We start from the raw sequence: 17,411 nt of genomic DNA, 5'->3' as shown, positions 1-17,411 counted from the left end.
AACCCAAAGCCAAAGGAATCGTTCTAATTTGCAAATAAAGCACATATTAATGAAAAGCCATCGAAATGTTTTAATTTCAATTCAATTTCAATTCTTAATTAACACCAAGCTTTTTTATTTATATGCAGATATATATATATATTTAACACCAAGCTTTTTTATTTATATGCAGATGATATATATATATATATATATATATATATATATATTAATATATATATATATATATCATCATTCATATCGCCATTGCGATAAATTTTATGCTGGAAATTTCAAACGCACGCGCAAACATTAACAGTGCGCGTGAGCCGACCGTTAATCACGCAATCCAACGAACTGAATTTAATCGCCTGAAGATCGAGATAATCGTGAAACTCAGAGTAGCGATAGCTAAATAAATTCATTTTAAGACTTAATTTCATCTACTATATATATATATATATATATATATATACTATATAGTAGTGTACAGTCTCTACCACAAACGGAAATCTTTTTAAATTACCATTATTATATACATACATATATATATATATATATATATATATATATATATATATATATATATATATATATATATATATATATATATATATATATATATATATATATATATAGCAAATAATATGTTTTAGTAATCCTTATATATGAATTAGATTAGATCCTTGCAGACTAGCTTGGATCCCCAGTGCGCTCTCTTTACATCAGCGAAAATTCGTCTGTATATTGCCTTTCTATATCGTTCTACCATATTTTTTGAATGGACATCATGCAAACATATCATCAGATAAAACATCAATTATAGTGTCACTTTGGATACTTATCGTATTATTAACAAATAATTATAAACACATGTCTATCATAAGCATTGAATTATCTGAAGATGTGACCCGATGTGACGTACCTATATTGTAGCTCTTATCTCTAATTTTCTATTTCCATGCGAGCCTGACAGGAATGTCTATCAAATGCATCTATATGTAGTGCACATCTGACCTCGTCTGAAAACAACATTTTAGCAAAGATGTTCGCCAGCCCACCACGTCGGTCAGTTGCTTTATCAGAATCCTCTACAGCCGATGTGAACTGCTGAACTGCATGATTTAGAAAATGTTAAAATCGTTTGGGAGCTCATACTGTATTCTTGGAATCGGCTTAGTTGTGTTTAGCAAGGGCTACACTGACAGATCGCTTGACCTTATTCGTGGCAAATTCCGAGACAAGTTTGTCAATCCATTTTGTACGAATGGCAGTTGTGTGGTGGCCTCATGTGAGAAATACAACGCAGTGTGCGGTTCTAATGGTTGTAAATATTGCGTTTGTAATAAGGACAACCATAGCACCACCTATTTTCCTAGTAAGGAGGGCAATTACGGACAATGTATACAAGATTCAGTCTTGGCAAGAAATTCTGGTAGGTTGTTAAAAAGTATATATAATTCGACCGTTGTGATTGCAATCATCTGTTGCTACGGGCTGCAAATCTCCTGATTATAAGACTTTTAATGCACACGTGCATTGAAATGCCACCAAAATAATTCGTGGATAAATAAATATTTTGGGAACACAAATGCAACGAATTCGATTAGATGTACTAATCGACTAAACTCAACTAAACCTTCTATGTCATATTACGCAACGACACATCCCAGTGAATTTGAGCCAACAATGTGAGATAATGGTAATTTGAACTACATCAGTGGACCCAGATAGCTATGGCATATGGGTGAATGCTATATAATGATCACACATGCAGGACAACAATATAACTTTAGGTGGTGCTCCTTACCTCCAAAAGGTGGCTATGGTCGAAATCACGTGAAACAGGGGAGGGGGAGGGTTCAAGGTGTATTTATCAATATTGCTTGAAATAACCCTAGTGCATGGTAATCCAACGATTACACATCGGTTTGCTAGAGTGATTTAATAACGATGAGGTATACTTAGACGACGTTTGCAGTCATTTAGAGACCCAGTTAATGCATGTTTAATGTTTCCCAGTTATATACACCGACCATGCAGATTTTATTGCGTCTTTAAATATAATCAGTCGACTTCAGCCATTTTGAAACGATCTCAGTTACAAATCTAGTTACAGTGTTTTAACATTTTTCTGCAGGATGCTTTAATCAGTCCATCGGTGGAAAGGCAATGTATATTTTGAACACAAACATTGATAAACTTCATAATATTGAAAAAGTCAGAATCGGCTTCTATCCTTCGTCAAAAACACGATGTAAGCTTTGGTGGGCAGGTTCGTCGTTTTCAATCAATAACCAATACTGGAAACCAACAACAGATTTTATAAATGATTTCTCACTGTCCTTTAACGTTAGTGCAAATACACGAAGACCGTTATACGTGAAGGTATCTAAGAATTAAGGATGCTACTAGGTTCAATTTTGTGTCATTTTTATCATGGTAATGTTAACAATCTCGTTTAAATTGATTGAAAACCGCATTTCAGGTAAATATTCAGGCCTACAAACGTTGGACTGGAGCCGTACTGAAGCTGAAATTTCAATGCTACACTCAAGAAAACAATCAGCCTCGTCATAATGAAGACTTTTGCACAGTCTTTAAATTCACTGGATACTACAGAGCCTACCAGGTATTCAAAATTTTAAACATTCAGTTAGGAACACATCCGAATTCGTCTTCAATTAATCATTGAAGTTGTCATACATAAATCATAATACTTATGACTGTATGGAACCAATAATATAGAGCACGTGAAATGTCGATCGACGAACAACTCGTCACAAGGAGATTCTGAAAGTTAATATCATCAGCCTTGTTTTACACATCATTACAGTCAAATCAAGTCAAACCCATTATTGCAACAGCATTATCATGAATTACTTATATATATATATATATTTTATTATTTTGGCTGATGCAAGTGCCACGTACTAATTGCCAACTTCGCTAATTGCTGATGCAAGTGTATACTTACCTATTAAGCTATAATTCTGTTTAATAGTTTAACTATTTGATGGCAAATTTGTTGATTTCAACATACTTCCACGTCATTTTCGCTGTACTAAAAAACCGTTCTTAAGGCCGAAACACACCGCACGTGTTCCGCCAACGCGACGCGATTTTCATTTACGAATTTTTCAGTTTTTAAAAGCCGCTAATTCTGACAATGCTGTGACATTCTTGGCAATTACCGATTAATTGCATATTTTGACTGGTCTGGTAACCATAACTCGCAAAATGCTTTCAGAATTGAATCTATTTGCTTTTGAAAATGGAAAATTCGCGTCGCGTTAGCGAGTCCAGTCCAGTGTGTGTGGGCCTTTAGCAGTGGAAATATGCAAATGAAGTGAAATTGAGGGGGGGTGAGAACCTGATGAGAGTTTAATGATATTTATTGCAGCATTCTAGAAACGAGCAACATTGCCAGAACCCTGTGCGTTGTACGTGGCGGCTCTGTACTGACACACGCAAAATTTCGTGATTTCTTTCATATTACAAGTTGTCAACAGAACGTATCCTAACCCTAATTCTAATCCTAATCTGAACCGTTAGACTTGCAGGATGATTGCTCCAACAAATCAGTACATTCATTGTGTAATAATATTCTGGAAAATATTATATTTTCAATTTTTTCATTCTAAGTCTAACTTAAACAAGGCATTTTGACCGCGCGGAACGCAACGAAGACAGAATTTGATGAGATAATAATGAGAAGTTAATAAAGCTTATCACCTCTTTATCTACTGTCTCAATTTATTCGACGCGACAAAAATGCGACGACAAAACCAGGCTTTATCGAAGAAAATAAGTCTTGCGAAAACATACAACAGCCTGGCAATCTCTCTGATAATCGACGCAAGTGGTTACCAGCTTCCTCTTTATTTTCAGTTGTGTATTTTTTATATCTATAGATTGCGCCTGTTACTGTTGAAACACTGGTTTCCCCAAATACAACAAAAAACTCGACAGATGTATCGACATCAGGCCGTAAAACAATGCCAAGACCTGGTGATCAATACCTAGCGAGTACCATTGCTCTATCTGGTATTTTATCCTTAGTTTTCATGTTTCTTGGGTTTGGAATTTTTCTCTTATTGCGAAGTCAAAAGCGACACGACTCTGAGGAAGCTACGACGGAAACAGACTTAGGGACAACGCATCAAGAACATGAACTACAACTTCGAGTTTGAATCGAATCTTTACCAGAGACATGTCACATGAGAAAATTGCACCCTATTAATATTCTCGCAAGCGAGTGATTTATATCACAAAATTTAAAAAGAAGCACTATACTCTTCCAAATTAATTGTCACGCAACCCATTGCTATATACAAATTGCGTGGAAAATTGCACCGTGTAATACATGAACATGCAGCAGGATTTAATACTAATAATAATAGAAGAGCCCGAGCATTCTCACTGAAAAATGTAATGAACAAAATTTATATAAACAAAAAATTTTGAGAACGTTCTGTAACATCTTTCTTCGCGCTGCATGGTGTTAAATTTACATGCAAGTTAATGAAATAAGTTGGGTATATTTCTTGACCTTGCTTTTTGAGGCAGGAGTAATGATAAATGGTTTGATATTTTACATGCAATGTACAGACTGAACAAGCGAGGTCAATAGTCTGTTTGATTATCCAGCTGATCTGAGATCATGACGTCGATATAAGGCGTCTCGACAAAACTGAGTTATCATGCATGCGCCTGGTGTTATTTGTCCCTATATACTTCTAACTAATAGTATAAAGGACGAACATTTTAAATTCTATAATTTACAGTTGGCAAAAAATAAACGTGTTTTCGCAAAAATACAATAAAATTACTTGATATTTTCGAGGTTCGAATTAAGTCATATGTAATGAAGGAAATGATAATTGAGTTTTGTCGAAGATTTGCTTCTGATTGGTTGATTTTTATACCCAGATCAACTGGATATGGCTAAACTGCATGAGACACCGGGATACTGGTCTATAAATACGGCCAGAGTAATAAAAATTATATATACGGACCACGGTCCGGATATGGGTTTTACGGCCCGCTCGTCACTGACCAATCAGAATAGAGGATTTTGAGAAGCAATATATAATAAAACATTTTATTGCATCGAAATAATCGCGAGAAACATGGAGGATAATACAGTGAAACACAAAACAGTAACATTTTCTGCTTAATATATATTTACCACTTTACAATATTTTTTAGCATTAATAACAATACGAGCAACGGTGTATACATAAAACTAAAACGATGATATCATCGCGTCAAATCTAATGATTAAATCATATAGCATTACTTTTTATATTCTTTTTGTCACCCATGTTAGTGCAACAACGCAACTGCTAAACTATAAAATAGCATGCACCACTTAATATAAATCGCTACCATTACGAATTAACCGTTGAAACTTTACAATTTTTTCAGACCTGAGTATATTGCACCTCGGAAATTTTTATTAACTGATGAGTGATGTCACACAGTATTACAGTGTTACACACACAGTATTATATCACTCAGGACCGTTAGTATGTCCTTATAATGTAATTCATACACTACCATACAGAATTATCTAAATACGTTTTTTTCGGCTTGCCGCTGTTGCTATAAGGTTCGCGGTTTAATCTGGCTCAAACCGGCCTTTTTTATTTGTCGCATTTGATATTCTACGCTTCTACTTTGATACCTCGCTTCTTTATTTCAGAAATTAAAGTTTCGTATTTCTTCCTCCACTCATCTCGTTGCAGTTTAGCCAGATGTAATTCAAAGCCAGTACCGGCAAGTTCTTTTTCTAAATGAGAGTTGTTTTCTTGTAAACTTGTAGTTTCATCAATTTTTTTCTCTCGACATGATCGGGCGTAGCCACGATTCTTTAAAGTTCTACGTCGATGTTTTATTTCATTAACGATTTTCTTCGGTAAATATTTTACTCTTAAATTTAGTTCCTTTGTATCAAGAGCTATTAACTCTTCATCGTCAAAATACGCGTTGGGATTAACCGGGGAAAGAGATGGTACTTCGGCAGCGGGGCTTGACGTCGAATTCTCACCGAACGAGGTTTGTGCACTTCGACGACTTCTTGACTTCGTGTCGGATCGACCCCTACGGCGTCTTCCGACAGTACATAGCGACGCGTCTTTGGTTTTTGTCGAAATAGCCGACTCTGAATTCTTGGTATTGAATTCGGAAACGTTTAATTTTGGTTTTTTATTTTTATGTTTCTGTTCCATTTCGGGAGGCCTTCGCCTTTTTACTTCGCCGAAATGAGTTCTTTCGATTGAAGTTTTACCTTCGACTCCTTTGAGCACATTTTCATCAATTTTGTGAAATTTCTCTACGAAAGAGTCTATCTCGTCACTGTTTGTCAAAGATTCAGTTACTTTTTGGTTTGGGGTACAAACGCCCTCCTTTAAAGCGAGGTCAAGCGAGTTCGTAAAAGCGAAGTCCGGGTCGTCTGCAATAACCTGTGCATCATTTACAGTGCTTGCTTGATTGTGAGGAAAGACAGGACGGTGTTCTGGCGGTTGGGCAAACGTATCTGGTTGCAACCAGTTATCCAGACATAAATCCTCGCTGCCGCTTTTACTTGGAAGCCCCTCACTTGAAATTTCTTCGCTGACGCATTCTAGCTCTTCCTTGTTACCAAACAAAATATCACCCATCCAATTCGATGTTGGATTTTGGAAAGCCGTTTCGTTGTTTTCAATGTTATTATTAATCTCTTCTTCTCGTGTCTGCGATTCTTTGTTATAACTCTCGAAGCTCGATTCAAAGCTAAATTCGTTGTCCATGAAGTCAAAATTTAGGCTCTGTACATCTTCCATCGTTTCTAAGCAGTAACCCAAGTGTTTTAACCGCCACCAAACGTTTTCAGATGAATGAAATGCTATTTTAACACTGTTTTATAATGCTTTAATTTTGTTGTTCACACAACGCTGTACAGAAGGGAAATACTCTTTTCCCTTTTGTGTCAGTCGCCTTATGTAAGTCCTCATCATGTGATAGTCTAAGTAACATCTTTAACCAATCAGCGATCAAGACCACTTGCATATATCCAACACAAACTCCATGACGCAACACTGATGTATTACTGAATGAAAACATACAGCAATGAATGAATTCTACTATATCTTTCTTCATTTTTATACAAGGTGGACATTACAATAAAAATTTCCACTCTTTCAATATGGGAGCAACCGAAATATAGACATTAGACGTTTAAATGTGAGGCTTCATCAGGGTTTTGGAAAATTGTTTATATACCAAGAATTCATCTTACTGGCATTGGCATTACATGCATGCAATATACACCCATATATAAACCATATCTCCCTAGAACGACGTAGATATAAACTGTACATCAAAGAGGTTTTTGTGATTTATGCAGGATGAGCGTTTCATCTTAGTAAGACCGATAGGCGATAGCAAGTTTGCTTGATAAATGCGACAAGTATTGCAATTATTTCCTTTTAAATTCTTGAGAAGTAATTTATGCATATTAAATGCAAGGGATTTCCCCGGTGTGATATACTTGTTGTTTTCCCCGTTCCTAGTAACAGTATTATATTACACCCGATACAAACATATAATCTAAGCAATATTCATATAATCTTTTACACGAAGTATATCTGAATAAATAAACAGGAATCATTTCTCTAACAATTCGTTCATTTTACTTACTAAAATTCGGTAATGAAACGTAAATTTTAGACGTCCAGAGACTAACAGCAATGTCAACCTGTCACTTTGCAAAGCAACCATGCACATACAATGGAAAGGGAATTTGACTGGGCCAAAGGGAATTCCCTTTTCTTAATGAAAAATTCCCATCTACAAATACTGAAACGTGACAAAAATTTTCGAAAAATAAGTATACACGATAGTAACATTTCTGCTTGCGATGGTTTTACCAAAATTATCACGTAACACACCAAGTTTAAGTCGTTCAACAGATTTGCAGCCGTAACAACCCGTCGCTTTCTAACAACTAACCACTCAATTAGAATAAAAAGGGAATTTCATAGAGTCCAAGGGAATTCCCATGTTCCCATAAAAAATTCCCGTATTTTTGGCGCCGAAACATGACACAGCGTTCCAAAGTCCTCCAGTGGGTGGAAATTCGAATTTTTTGAGTGAAAATTGTTATTGAAATGTGTTGTTAGTCGTTGCATTATTTGTGTATTATATTCATCGTTTTAGTATGAATTTGAATAAGAATTATTGAAACAAAAATTTCGACTCAGTTCAAGTGTATTTACGGCAACATAGATTACAGAAGGACTCAAACAGTATTTGTATTCTTGGGTCAATATGCCGGTATAATAAAGTTTTTAGCTACATAATTCGTAAAATATCCCACCGTTGTCTGATTGCAAGATTTCAAATTAAGGAAAGAGATCACACATTTGTTTCCGGACTGAACGGGAAGCCTTTGCCACCAAATCTCATATTTCATGGGGTTGTTAAGGAAATGGTTCCGAATTGTAAAGGGGAAAAAGAACTAATTAACCAAAATAGAGTTAACCACAAACTAACACAAACTGGTTTGTACGCTTACCAGTGGTTGAGAATAAATTATTAAAAATTGTTTTTGATAATATTTCATCTTTATATACATTAAAACGAGCCAATTTTTTTCGCTGTTCGAAAATCCAAGAACCCGCTCGGAGTCCCCGATTTCATTTTTAAGTAACTATGCACTGATAGAAACAATTGATAGATAATGAATAGTTTTTCTAACATGATGAATGAGCATTTCAAACTCGGGGCTTTGACCTCCGTATAAACGCAAGAAATGGAATTACGGTAAGACGAATCATGTTCATCATCAAGACTAGCACAAGATTGCCGTCTAGATAAGCTCGTCCACCCGGGTTCCTGGGATGGCCATAAGGAAAATCATTAAGTCAGTCCACTGGTATAGTTATATTTATTATTATTTATCCAGAGGGACTGGGAAAAAATTATGTTGTACAGAGAAATCACTGGCGCACGCTCAAATTAGACGCATGCATGTATCAATCATATATATATTGTAACATTCAAGATCCGTCGCCAACAAAACACATTTATATATTTTAATTTATTCCTTGGAGATGATTATGGCTAAACCTGTGTAGCGCGTTGTATGGATTAGGCCTAGGTTATACGTCACATTTTGATCGCGTCGAATGCAATTCAAACAATAGGTAATGAGATGATAATAAAGCTTAATGAGGTTTATCAGCTCATTATCTATTGTTTGAATTGCATTCGACGCGACCAAAATGCGATGTATAACTATGATATAACCTATGGGCCTTACGTCGTTAGGAAAAAATCGCGAAAACCTTACAATGTACGCACGCGCCAACAGCTGTATACATTTGAATTTACTGCTTAAAAACTTAATTAGCGATATTTTATATACAAGCTGTTATTATAACTGATTTATTTTAATGATGAAAATGAATAAGCTGCAAACTATTATTATTGTATTTGCACAAATTAAATAAAATAAAAAAAGCAACTCAATCAGTTTTTAAATTGTTAATTATATTGGCAAATATTAAGGTTATACAAGTGCAAGGACTTTGCATATTTAAGAAATCACAAGAAATTTCGATACCATATATAAGTTTCGAGTACTTCCCGTTTAAGGCTGATATCGAGCGGTGTCGATACCAAATAAACGGTAATCACTACCAGTCAGCCTATATACCCTTACCCTGCTGCGTCATATTTGGGACCTTCGTAAAGAATTCATTCATCCTGTTGGCTGGCTTCATTATTAGAGAGCGGCAACTTGCTTGCAATCAAACGCTGTTTTGTTGTTTATGACATACGTCAAATGGCTTACAAAACATTTTTTGTTCAGTGCTGTCTATGTATTTTAATTGTTTGTCCAAGCGGGATTACAACAACATCTATCATCATCAATCGAGAAAAACACGACAAATTTTTCCTTCAAAACTTGACACATTTGGAAAGTCAAAAATCTAAGCAAAGTCCGGAAAATCTGTGTAAGAGTTTCAAAGCTGAATGTAAAAATGACGAATGTGAATCTTGCCAATGTAGTGAAGAGGATAGAAACACACTTCTGCTGTTAACTCCTACCACAGGCAATTGTACTAAAGACCAAGATATTATACCTGAGTCAGGTAAGGAAGTTTATTTGTTAGTATTGCTCTTTACTGAACTTATATAATATTTATTATTTATGGTATTACGCTTAATTAATAAAAATTGTATAGTCTATAGTCTATAGACAGGTTTTGAACAAAATGCACATGTATATAGTTAAATTAAACATAAATTTTACCGGCGGAAAGGCTCAAAATTGGTCGGTGAGCGGTGATTATAGATGATACTTTTCGGAAATCCACAATTGTTAAAACAGAGACAAGCTGATTCAAAGTTGAAAGTTTCAACATTTTAGTAACCAATGGGAACTATACATGGTTGATTATGATGCCATCTTTCAGTATGTGAAATATTGTGACCTAAATAAAACAAAATTACCTATCAATGTAAAAAATTCAATACAAGACCAATTTGAATGATATCAATATGCGAGACTATAGGCCATGCGCTGTCTGTATTTATGACAGACATACTTTCGAATTCTCTGTCAAAGTGTCTGTCAAGTAGTGATTAAGGACTTTAGCTATTCCATGCACCGTAATATTGATCTGTTACAGATGCTTTAGACTTGGATGTATTTATGCTTATACTTGTAGAAATTTGATGGTATATTTCGAAGCCTATATAGACAATGCAATGAATAGCATATTTTTCAATTCAATTGTGGACCAAAGTTAATATATATGTGGTTAGACAAAGATTCTTTGCTGCATAAAAAATATCGTATTATACGCAATCCAACTTATACGTGATGCGGATACGTAAATCGGGTTGCGTTTACAATATACCAAGGCGAGTAGAAATATGCATCACCTTCTAGGTAATAAGCCTACGCCTATAAGGACATTTGATGATTTACCTTGTTTGGTAAAGGCGGAGGAAAAAAGAGATATAGTAGTCAGGAAAGGGAGAGCCGTGAATGCACAGGCCAAGCATGCAAGATAAACTCTAAGACTAAGGCAAACCCCATGCAAGATAAACTCTAAGACTAATGCACAGGCCAAGCAAGATAAACTCTAAGACTAAGGCAATACACAAGTTATTATGAGTTACGTTGTACAATAAGTCGTAAAAAAATGAGTTTGGATTTTTGAACGAAAGTACATGCATGACAGAGGTGCGAGAAATAATAATATGACATAATTCGTCGTAATTCATAAGTCGTATTTTTTTTAATTTGTTGTGAATCGGTTTTCATATATTGCATGATAACGCATGACAACGAATTACGACATGTTACGTGCGGCGAATTATTAGTGACATATGAAAACCAGCCTTTAATAATATATTTAGGCAACACAATGATGATTCCAATTTATATTAACATATTCTTAGTTTTTTCCCAAACATGTGCTCTCCCCTTTTCACTTTCATACTAACTCTCCTTACGAAGGGAAAGGCGATGCGCGGGATTCGAGGGTAAAACACGAGAGTTGAGAGTCGAAAGTGTGATCGAGAGTCGAGAAGTAGATAAAAAGTCGAGAGTTGTGTGGGAGACTGGCACTATTGATAACGTAATCATATGGGGTTTCAATCGCATGTGATGTCGGCAACATAATCGTAATTTGAGACGAGGGCAGTTAGACGAGAGTGTGTGTGATAGTTAGGTGTGATGTGAACAGCCCGTGCGCTGAGTGGGATTTTCTGTTACTTGCATAAATTTATAAAACCTTTGGGATTGTGTCGAAGATTAAATCTTGGCGAAGGCAGCATTCTCGACAGTTGAACAGAAAGTTGAGAGTCGAAAGTGTGATCGGGAAAGCTATAATTATTAAAACAAAATATAATTAGATCGAGTTTACAATTTAGTCTAAATCTTTTTCTTTTGCTATATTATATAAATCATTTTTTCCGTGTATTTATATTTATACTTATGGAAGTTTGGGAGAAGTCGAAAATCGAAATAATTTATAAATGTGGAAATCCACTGAATATTTCTCGTTCTCCCAAACCCCCACAAGTGTTCGGTGTCAGAAACACGTGATGGGGAATGTTTTCAATACCATATGGGTAAACTATAGTGTGCAATTATAAAAGGCATAATTAGCTAATTGCTCTTCTAATTTTTTTCTAGTGACCAATGAACATTTTCTGCTTTCAATGGAACGCGGTTCATCTTGTCTTACGGTAACTGGGAAACGCAATGAAAACGTATTTGGAACGGATTGCAACCCGTCTCTTAACATGCGCATGCGTTGGATATGGGTAAATGAAACGGGAAAAATTCAACTTATGAATGCTATGACACTGCAGTGTCTTGAGTTTGTTATACCTATGTCAGCATGTGACTCGTCTGATGGTACAGTTGAATATCCTGTAGTTATGAGGCAATGTGATAGAACCAATAGGCAACAGCATATATATGAAAAAGGTAATTATATATATACCAAAATGTGCGACGGAAATTGGAAATTTTACCTTGAAATCAATGAACACAGTAAGAAAGCAAAAAGTAAGAGAAGTAGCACGGGACAAGTTTGGAAAAACGAGTATGATCGTGGGCCTTTGAAAAGGAAAACAATTACTTACAACGGTCAGTATTGCACATGCGCTTATATCATAAATGTACGTGGAGGGGGTGCAGCAACATTTTTAGGTCCGTATACGCCTATATATGGCTATGATGACGTATCAGGAGTTATCTAAAAAGTATTCCATCCGGATCTTATAACAAAAATTATTAGACGACTTTAAAAGCCCTTTTAAATAATTAGCATAAATGACAAATTATTTTTTATTGGCCATATATGTCATGAAATATTTTTAATACCCAATAGTACCTTGATTGTTACCAGGTTGTTACCGTTTTTCAAACGAAACATTCATGCTTTATCTGGACAAAGACGTTTGCTCTACAAAGCCATGTACTCGCAATTTTTTTGCCCCAATCTTCTCTGAGAACTCGCAATGTAGCATTATATGGTCGAAATCTACTATCATGCGGAGTGATATGTGGCAGAAAGTTACGAATATGACAAACAAGAAACCGATTTTCATGAAAGGAGTTTCAAAGCATCTCAAAATGTTAAAGGTATATATAAGGAGTAATAGACCTTTTTCATAATGACGTCAAACGCGGAAAGTCTGATGTTACACGAAATTTGATTGGCTCGACAGTTTTGTGAAGCCAATTAAATTTCGTGTAACATCAGACTTCCCGCGTTTGACGTCATTATAAGAAAGGTCTATTATCTTGTACTACGAAGGGCATAAATATGATTTGTATTCGAAATATTGTAGCCTATATAAAAATCAAACATTTCGAAATTCTCGTTGTATTATTGTCGATTGTATTTTTATTGTCAGTTTTTCTGTTAAGATTCAACATTCGTACCGTTTGACATTTTTCTTTTGTCATGCACCTGGTTACTTATTTATTTGAACAGCAGCTTTGAACTCACAAAAAAGCATCATCAGACAACGACTATAGACGCTATTTTTTCATTTTGTAACGTGATGTAGACATGCAGTTGCATGTGTTATTTTAAATGAAACTTTCATGTACAAATGTTAAACTTCACTGAGTTCAAGAATTTGTTTCTACAATTATTTAGATCAGAGAAGAAGCATTCAACATCTTCAACGGTACATTGTTAAAGTTGGCGATTTCCTGTAAAAACAAAACCCACGAGTCAAAAAAGGAGGATCACTGCTTGCTTCTTAAGTTTAGGTTTAAAAAACAAGCCGATGTGAAGGAGGTAAGTTTTTATAAAATGCAGATCCATGCAGATCACCAGATGGTTTTCAACAGAAAGTTTTGTGGCGAAATCATTCATCTTTTTGTGTCGACCGCAAGGGCTCCAAGGCTTAGAAAATTGATTCCAACTGGGTTCGTCGTGCATGGGGCCGGGTGTTTTGCTGCGATTATGAAGTGCGTTATAAACTATATCTTAAACTACATCAATTCGAATTTATCCATGCAGGTCATTCTACAATAAAATATGCCACCATATACACATGCAGAGCCGGATACCGCGTGACTTCAAAATGTCCTGAAATCTTGCATGCAACGTAATTTTAGGATGACTTTTAGGTTGAATTTCACAATGGAATGTGAAGTTGTAGTTAAACTACCCGAAACGTAGTAAAATAAAAATTTTGAAGCCTCTCGTGTTGTACATCCTTGAGTAAATAATACTAAAAATATAAATAAATTAATTTCGGGGAAAAATAACCCGCGTTGTTTATATGATATCACATCTCAACTCGTATAGTTCCGTATATAAAGTCCCGTATATATATAAAGTCCCGTATATAACCTGTATAGTCCCTATAATTTATATATACTTTACGCTTAATGTATGCTACCGAGGGAAATAGTGAGTTATTTTTTCCCAAGAGTCTGAATGTTTCCCGAGACGAAGTAGTACATGTACATTAGGGCCGTTTGTTATATAGGAACAAAAACATACATCCTGTTACACAACAATTTCATTTCAAAAAAAAAACACTTTACTTTATTACGACAATATGCGGCAACAATTTTTCACTTGTGTTTCTCTGCATGGCGGGAAACATTGCATTTATTTCAAGTCATGTATGTGACTACGAATGAACCAATCACATTTAAAATACACAGCACCTATATATATATATATATATAACAAAATCGTTTAAAATCTGAACTTATGGCAGTTCTATTTTCTTTTTCGTAAATTAGTGGAAAATGAAAACAATATCAACGACAACAGCAAAAATAAGAGACACCACAGTGATATTATCGCCGACAACAGCAAAAGTGGGAGACACCACAGCGATATCAAAACATAAAGAGAGTACAGAAAGTAAAGAAAATTCATTCGTCACTATCGTTATTGCGGTCTCAGTCTCTGTGCTCATTATCGTTCTGGTGCTTGTCGCGGCCTACTTTTATCGAAAAAGGTATCTAATTATCACTCTATGCACAAGCTAGGATACTTGCTGTGTTGTAATTTGAAAAACAAAAAACTGAGTTAGACTTTAAAAAATCAGAGTGAACCATGCATGTGAAATTGTCTCTTTGGTGAAAAATGCGTGAATATATAAAGCAGGATAAGAAGTGCTTACAATAAAATCAATATATTAATTGTATAATGGGGAAGGTCACGGTGGATCCAAGGTACGAGTCAGAATGAATTACCAGCTTTAACTTGCAATCGCACAGGTAGATATTCATGTAAAAAAAATAATAACCAGTGGCGTTGTTATGAAGGTATTTTGAAATTTGAATTGGAAATTATAGGCCGTGGAATTTATTGACTTTCTCTGAATCCGTCACTGGCAGGTCGAGTTGTGTAAGAAACGTTCTTTTCCTGCTAAACATTTCTGTACGCCTTAATTACTTCGTGGTTTATGACTTTATATTGTGTTCGCCATAAGTTAAATCATCGTTATTTACAAAAAATCCTATCCGAAACATTTGTATATATTACACCTGTTTCCTCACAGCTTCATTATAACTGATTTAAATATTTTCCAGTTATATTTTGACATTTTCTGCGGTCAAAATGCAAATGGCAATATGCAGGAAAAAATGCCCAATTAGATGATGATTGCATGATTGTTATATAACAAAAAGAAATTTTAAGCTGATCGAACTTTGAGGAACCGCCCTCAAATTTACCAAATAAGTAGTCCAATCGGTTTATTATTATAATCTATATTTGTTCTCCTTTGAATAGGTTTGCAAAAGGTGAGAATTCAGGTAATTATATCCTTCACAGTTGATCCCGGGGTCTAGTTTACACGTCATATTTTGGTTTTCACGTTTTCATGCAGTTTGGGTCGCGTCAACTGTGTTTCGTTTTCATAATTAAACTAACAATATACAGGCTTATAGCCTAGACGTATACATATTGTTTCACGTTTTTCCTGTTGCACCCACGACGGCGGAAGATCGTTAAGTGGAGGGTACCAAGTACACTGTAAAAACAATCAATTTAACAAGGAACTACCATATAATAATGCGGAACGTGAATATATGAATATTAGCCCCTCCCCGTCACGTAACGATGCTCTACCGCAATTGTGGCCTTTCACCTAACAAACCGTTTTACTGAATTTCTTTAATCATATCAGGCAAACAATGGAATGATGTCTGTCATTGCAAGTAGTTAGGTAGCATATAAAGAGCTATATAATATACCATTGTTATTAGCTTTTCTGACGAGGACAAATATATAAATTCCGCCATAATGCGGATACTTTTTCAATTTTCACGCCTGTAAGCGCGGGGGCGCGTATAACAGGGACTTTAATGGGAGTAAACTCATTCCGCGAATGATTTTTTAGTTTTTCTGAGAAATTTATGAAAGCACTCAAAAAATTATCGACACGATGCGCCAAAAAAAGCACAAAGGATTTTAATAGCTAGGCTGGATTACATTCAACCCTAGTCAACTCTCTAATGTTGTACTCGCGTAGCAGAATTGAAAAATACTTCCTTTTATATAACAGATCAAAATTCTTCACCGGTTGTTGAAGAGTTGCCAGAAATGCGAAACCTTTCGAGCAACCAAGCAACTCCGACGGAATCTGAAATTCATGCTATGCCAAGGGCAGAACAAGAGTACCTGTATGAAAACACTAAACAAAGAATATCGTGTGCGCATTCCCAAGGTCCTGAGTACGAGCATTCAGACTGGAGCCCCAAATACGAATCTCCTGAAGTCCACCCGAACCGTCGATACGAGTATCCTTCTCTCGGTGCGACAGGAAAGAAAGATGTCGGGGTGAAGGACGGCGAGTATTTTCCACTTAGAAAGCCGCTATTTAAGAATGACGAAGATGATCTGCCCAGTTATACATCCCTTTTGAAAACTAAATAGTTCATAAAGTCACAAGGGAGCACAGTGATCGTTTACAGTGCGTATTAATAAGCAACCACTTTTTTGAAGCTTTTCATAATTAATTTAACACATCGTTTTACGATGTTTCAAACAGTCTAGTCTTCTTGAAAGGTATTAATAGGAATGAGTCTAGTCTTCTCGGAAGTCACGAATACTGAGAATGCAATCATATTTCCTCAACCGATAATTAATAGGTCTTTTATGAAGTTCGAGTATATTCATAGCGTGCATGAGTCCTGTTAAAATAGCGTAAAATAAAGTTTCGAAATTTATCCATGTCGGTTGTTTGAATCACTGTTTATAGTATAACGGCAAATTACTTTGAAATTGAAGAAAAATAATTCGGTGACAATTTTTGCTTTGTGGATACAGTGACAGATATACTAACAAGGAAAGTACTCCAAAGCCGGAATATTTGGTATCAGCTGGCCCACTTAATTTATGGGGGGGGGTATTCATTTCTTCATGTTCACATATCAT

General features: G+C 35.5%; 3 protein-coding genes across 4 annotated transcripts; 2 read left to right on the top strand and 1 right to left on the bottom strand.

The window, feature by feature from the left end:
* Positions 1 to 653: 653 nt before the first annotated feature.
* On the top strand, positions 654 to 4,425 carry LOC114533529. Its single transcript, XM_028555059.1, has 4 exons — positions 654 to 1,414; positions 2,120 to 2,367; positions 2,468 to 2,611; positions 3,894 to 4,425. The coding sequence occupies exons 1-4, from the start codon at positions 1,111 to 1,113 to the stop codon at positions 4,170 to 4,172; spliced, it is 975 nt and encodes a 324-aa protein (XP_028410860.1). The 5' UTR covers positions 654 to 1,110; the 3' UTR covers positions 4,173 to 4,425.
* Positions 4,426 to 5,154: 729 nt separating this feature from the next.
* LOC114533559 lies at positions 5,155 to 7,397 on the bottom strand. Its single transcript, XM_028555090.1, has 2 exons — positions 7,262 to 7,397; positions 5,155 to 7,072 (listed from the first exon to the last, which is right to left on the bottom strand). Exon 2 carries the CDS (start codon positions 6,804 to 6,806, stop codon positions 5,649 to 5,651), a length of 1,158 nt encoding a protein of 385 aa, XP_028410891.1. The 5' UTR covers positions 6,807 to 7,072; positions 7,262 to 7,397; the 3' UTR covers positions 5,155 to 5,648.
* A 2,230-nt stretch (positions 7,398 to 9,627) lies between these two features.
* Positions 9,628 to 17,185, top strand: LOC114533534. Of its 2 annotated transcripts, none has more exons than XM_028555066.1 (7): positions 9,628 to 10,121; positions 12,179 to 12,637; positions 12,900 to 13,135; positions 13,659 to 13,802; positions 14,765 to 14,985; positions 15,765 to 15,775; positions 16,540 to 17,185. In XM_028555066.1, exons 1-7 carry the CDS (start codon positions 9,812 to 9,814, stop codon positions 16,908 to 16,910), a joined length of 1,752 nt encoding a protein of 583 aa, XP_028410867.1. In that variant the 5' UTR covers positions 9,628 to 9,811; the 3' UTR covers positions 16,911 to 17,185. The 2 variants fall into 2 exon arrangements, with proteins under 2 accessions (XP_028410867.1, XP_028410866.1); XM_028555065.1 differs by having other exon boundaries at positions 15,765 to 15,787.
* Positions 17,186 to 17,411: the final 226 nt, after the last annotated feature.

This window comes from Dendronephthya gigantea, unplaced genomic scaffold, assembly GCF_004324835.1.
Source record: "Dendronephthya gigantea isolate DGI-Jeju-01 unplaced genomic scaffold, DenGig_1.0 000092F, whole genome shotgun sequence".
NCBI classification, from domain to species: domain Eukaryota; kingdom Metazoa; phylum Cnidaria; class Anthozoa; order Malacalcyonacea; family Nephtheidae; genus Dendronephthya; species Dendronephthya gigantea.
The sequence above is the reverse complement of the archived record's forward strand: the minus strand, read 5'-3'. Positions and strand labels throughout refer to the sequence as shown.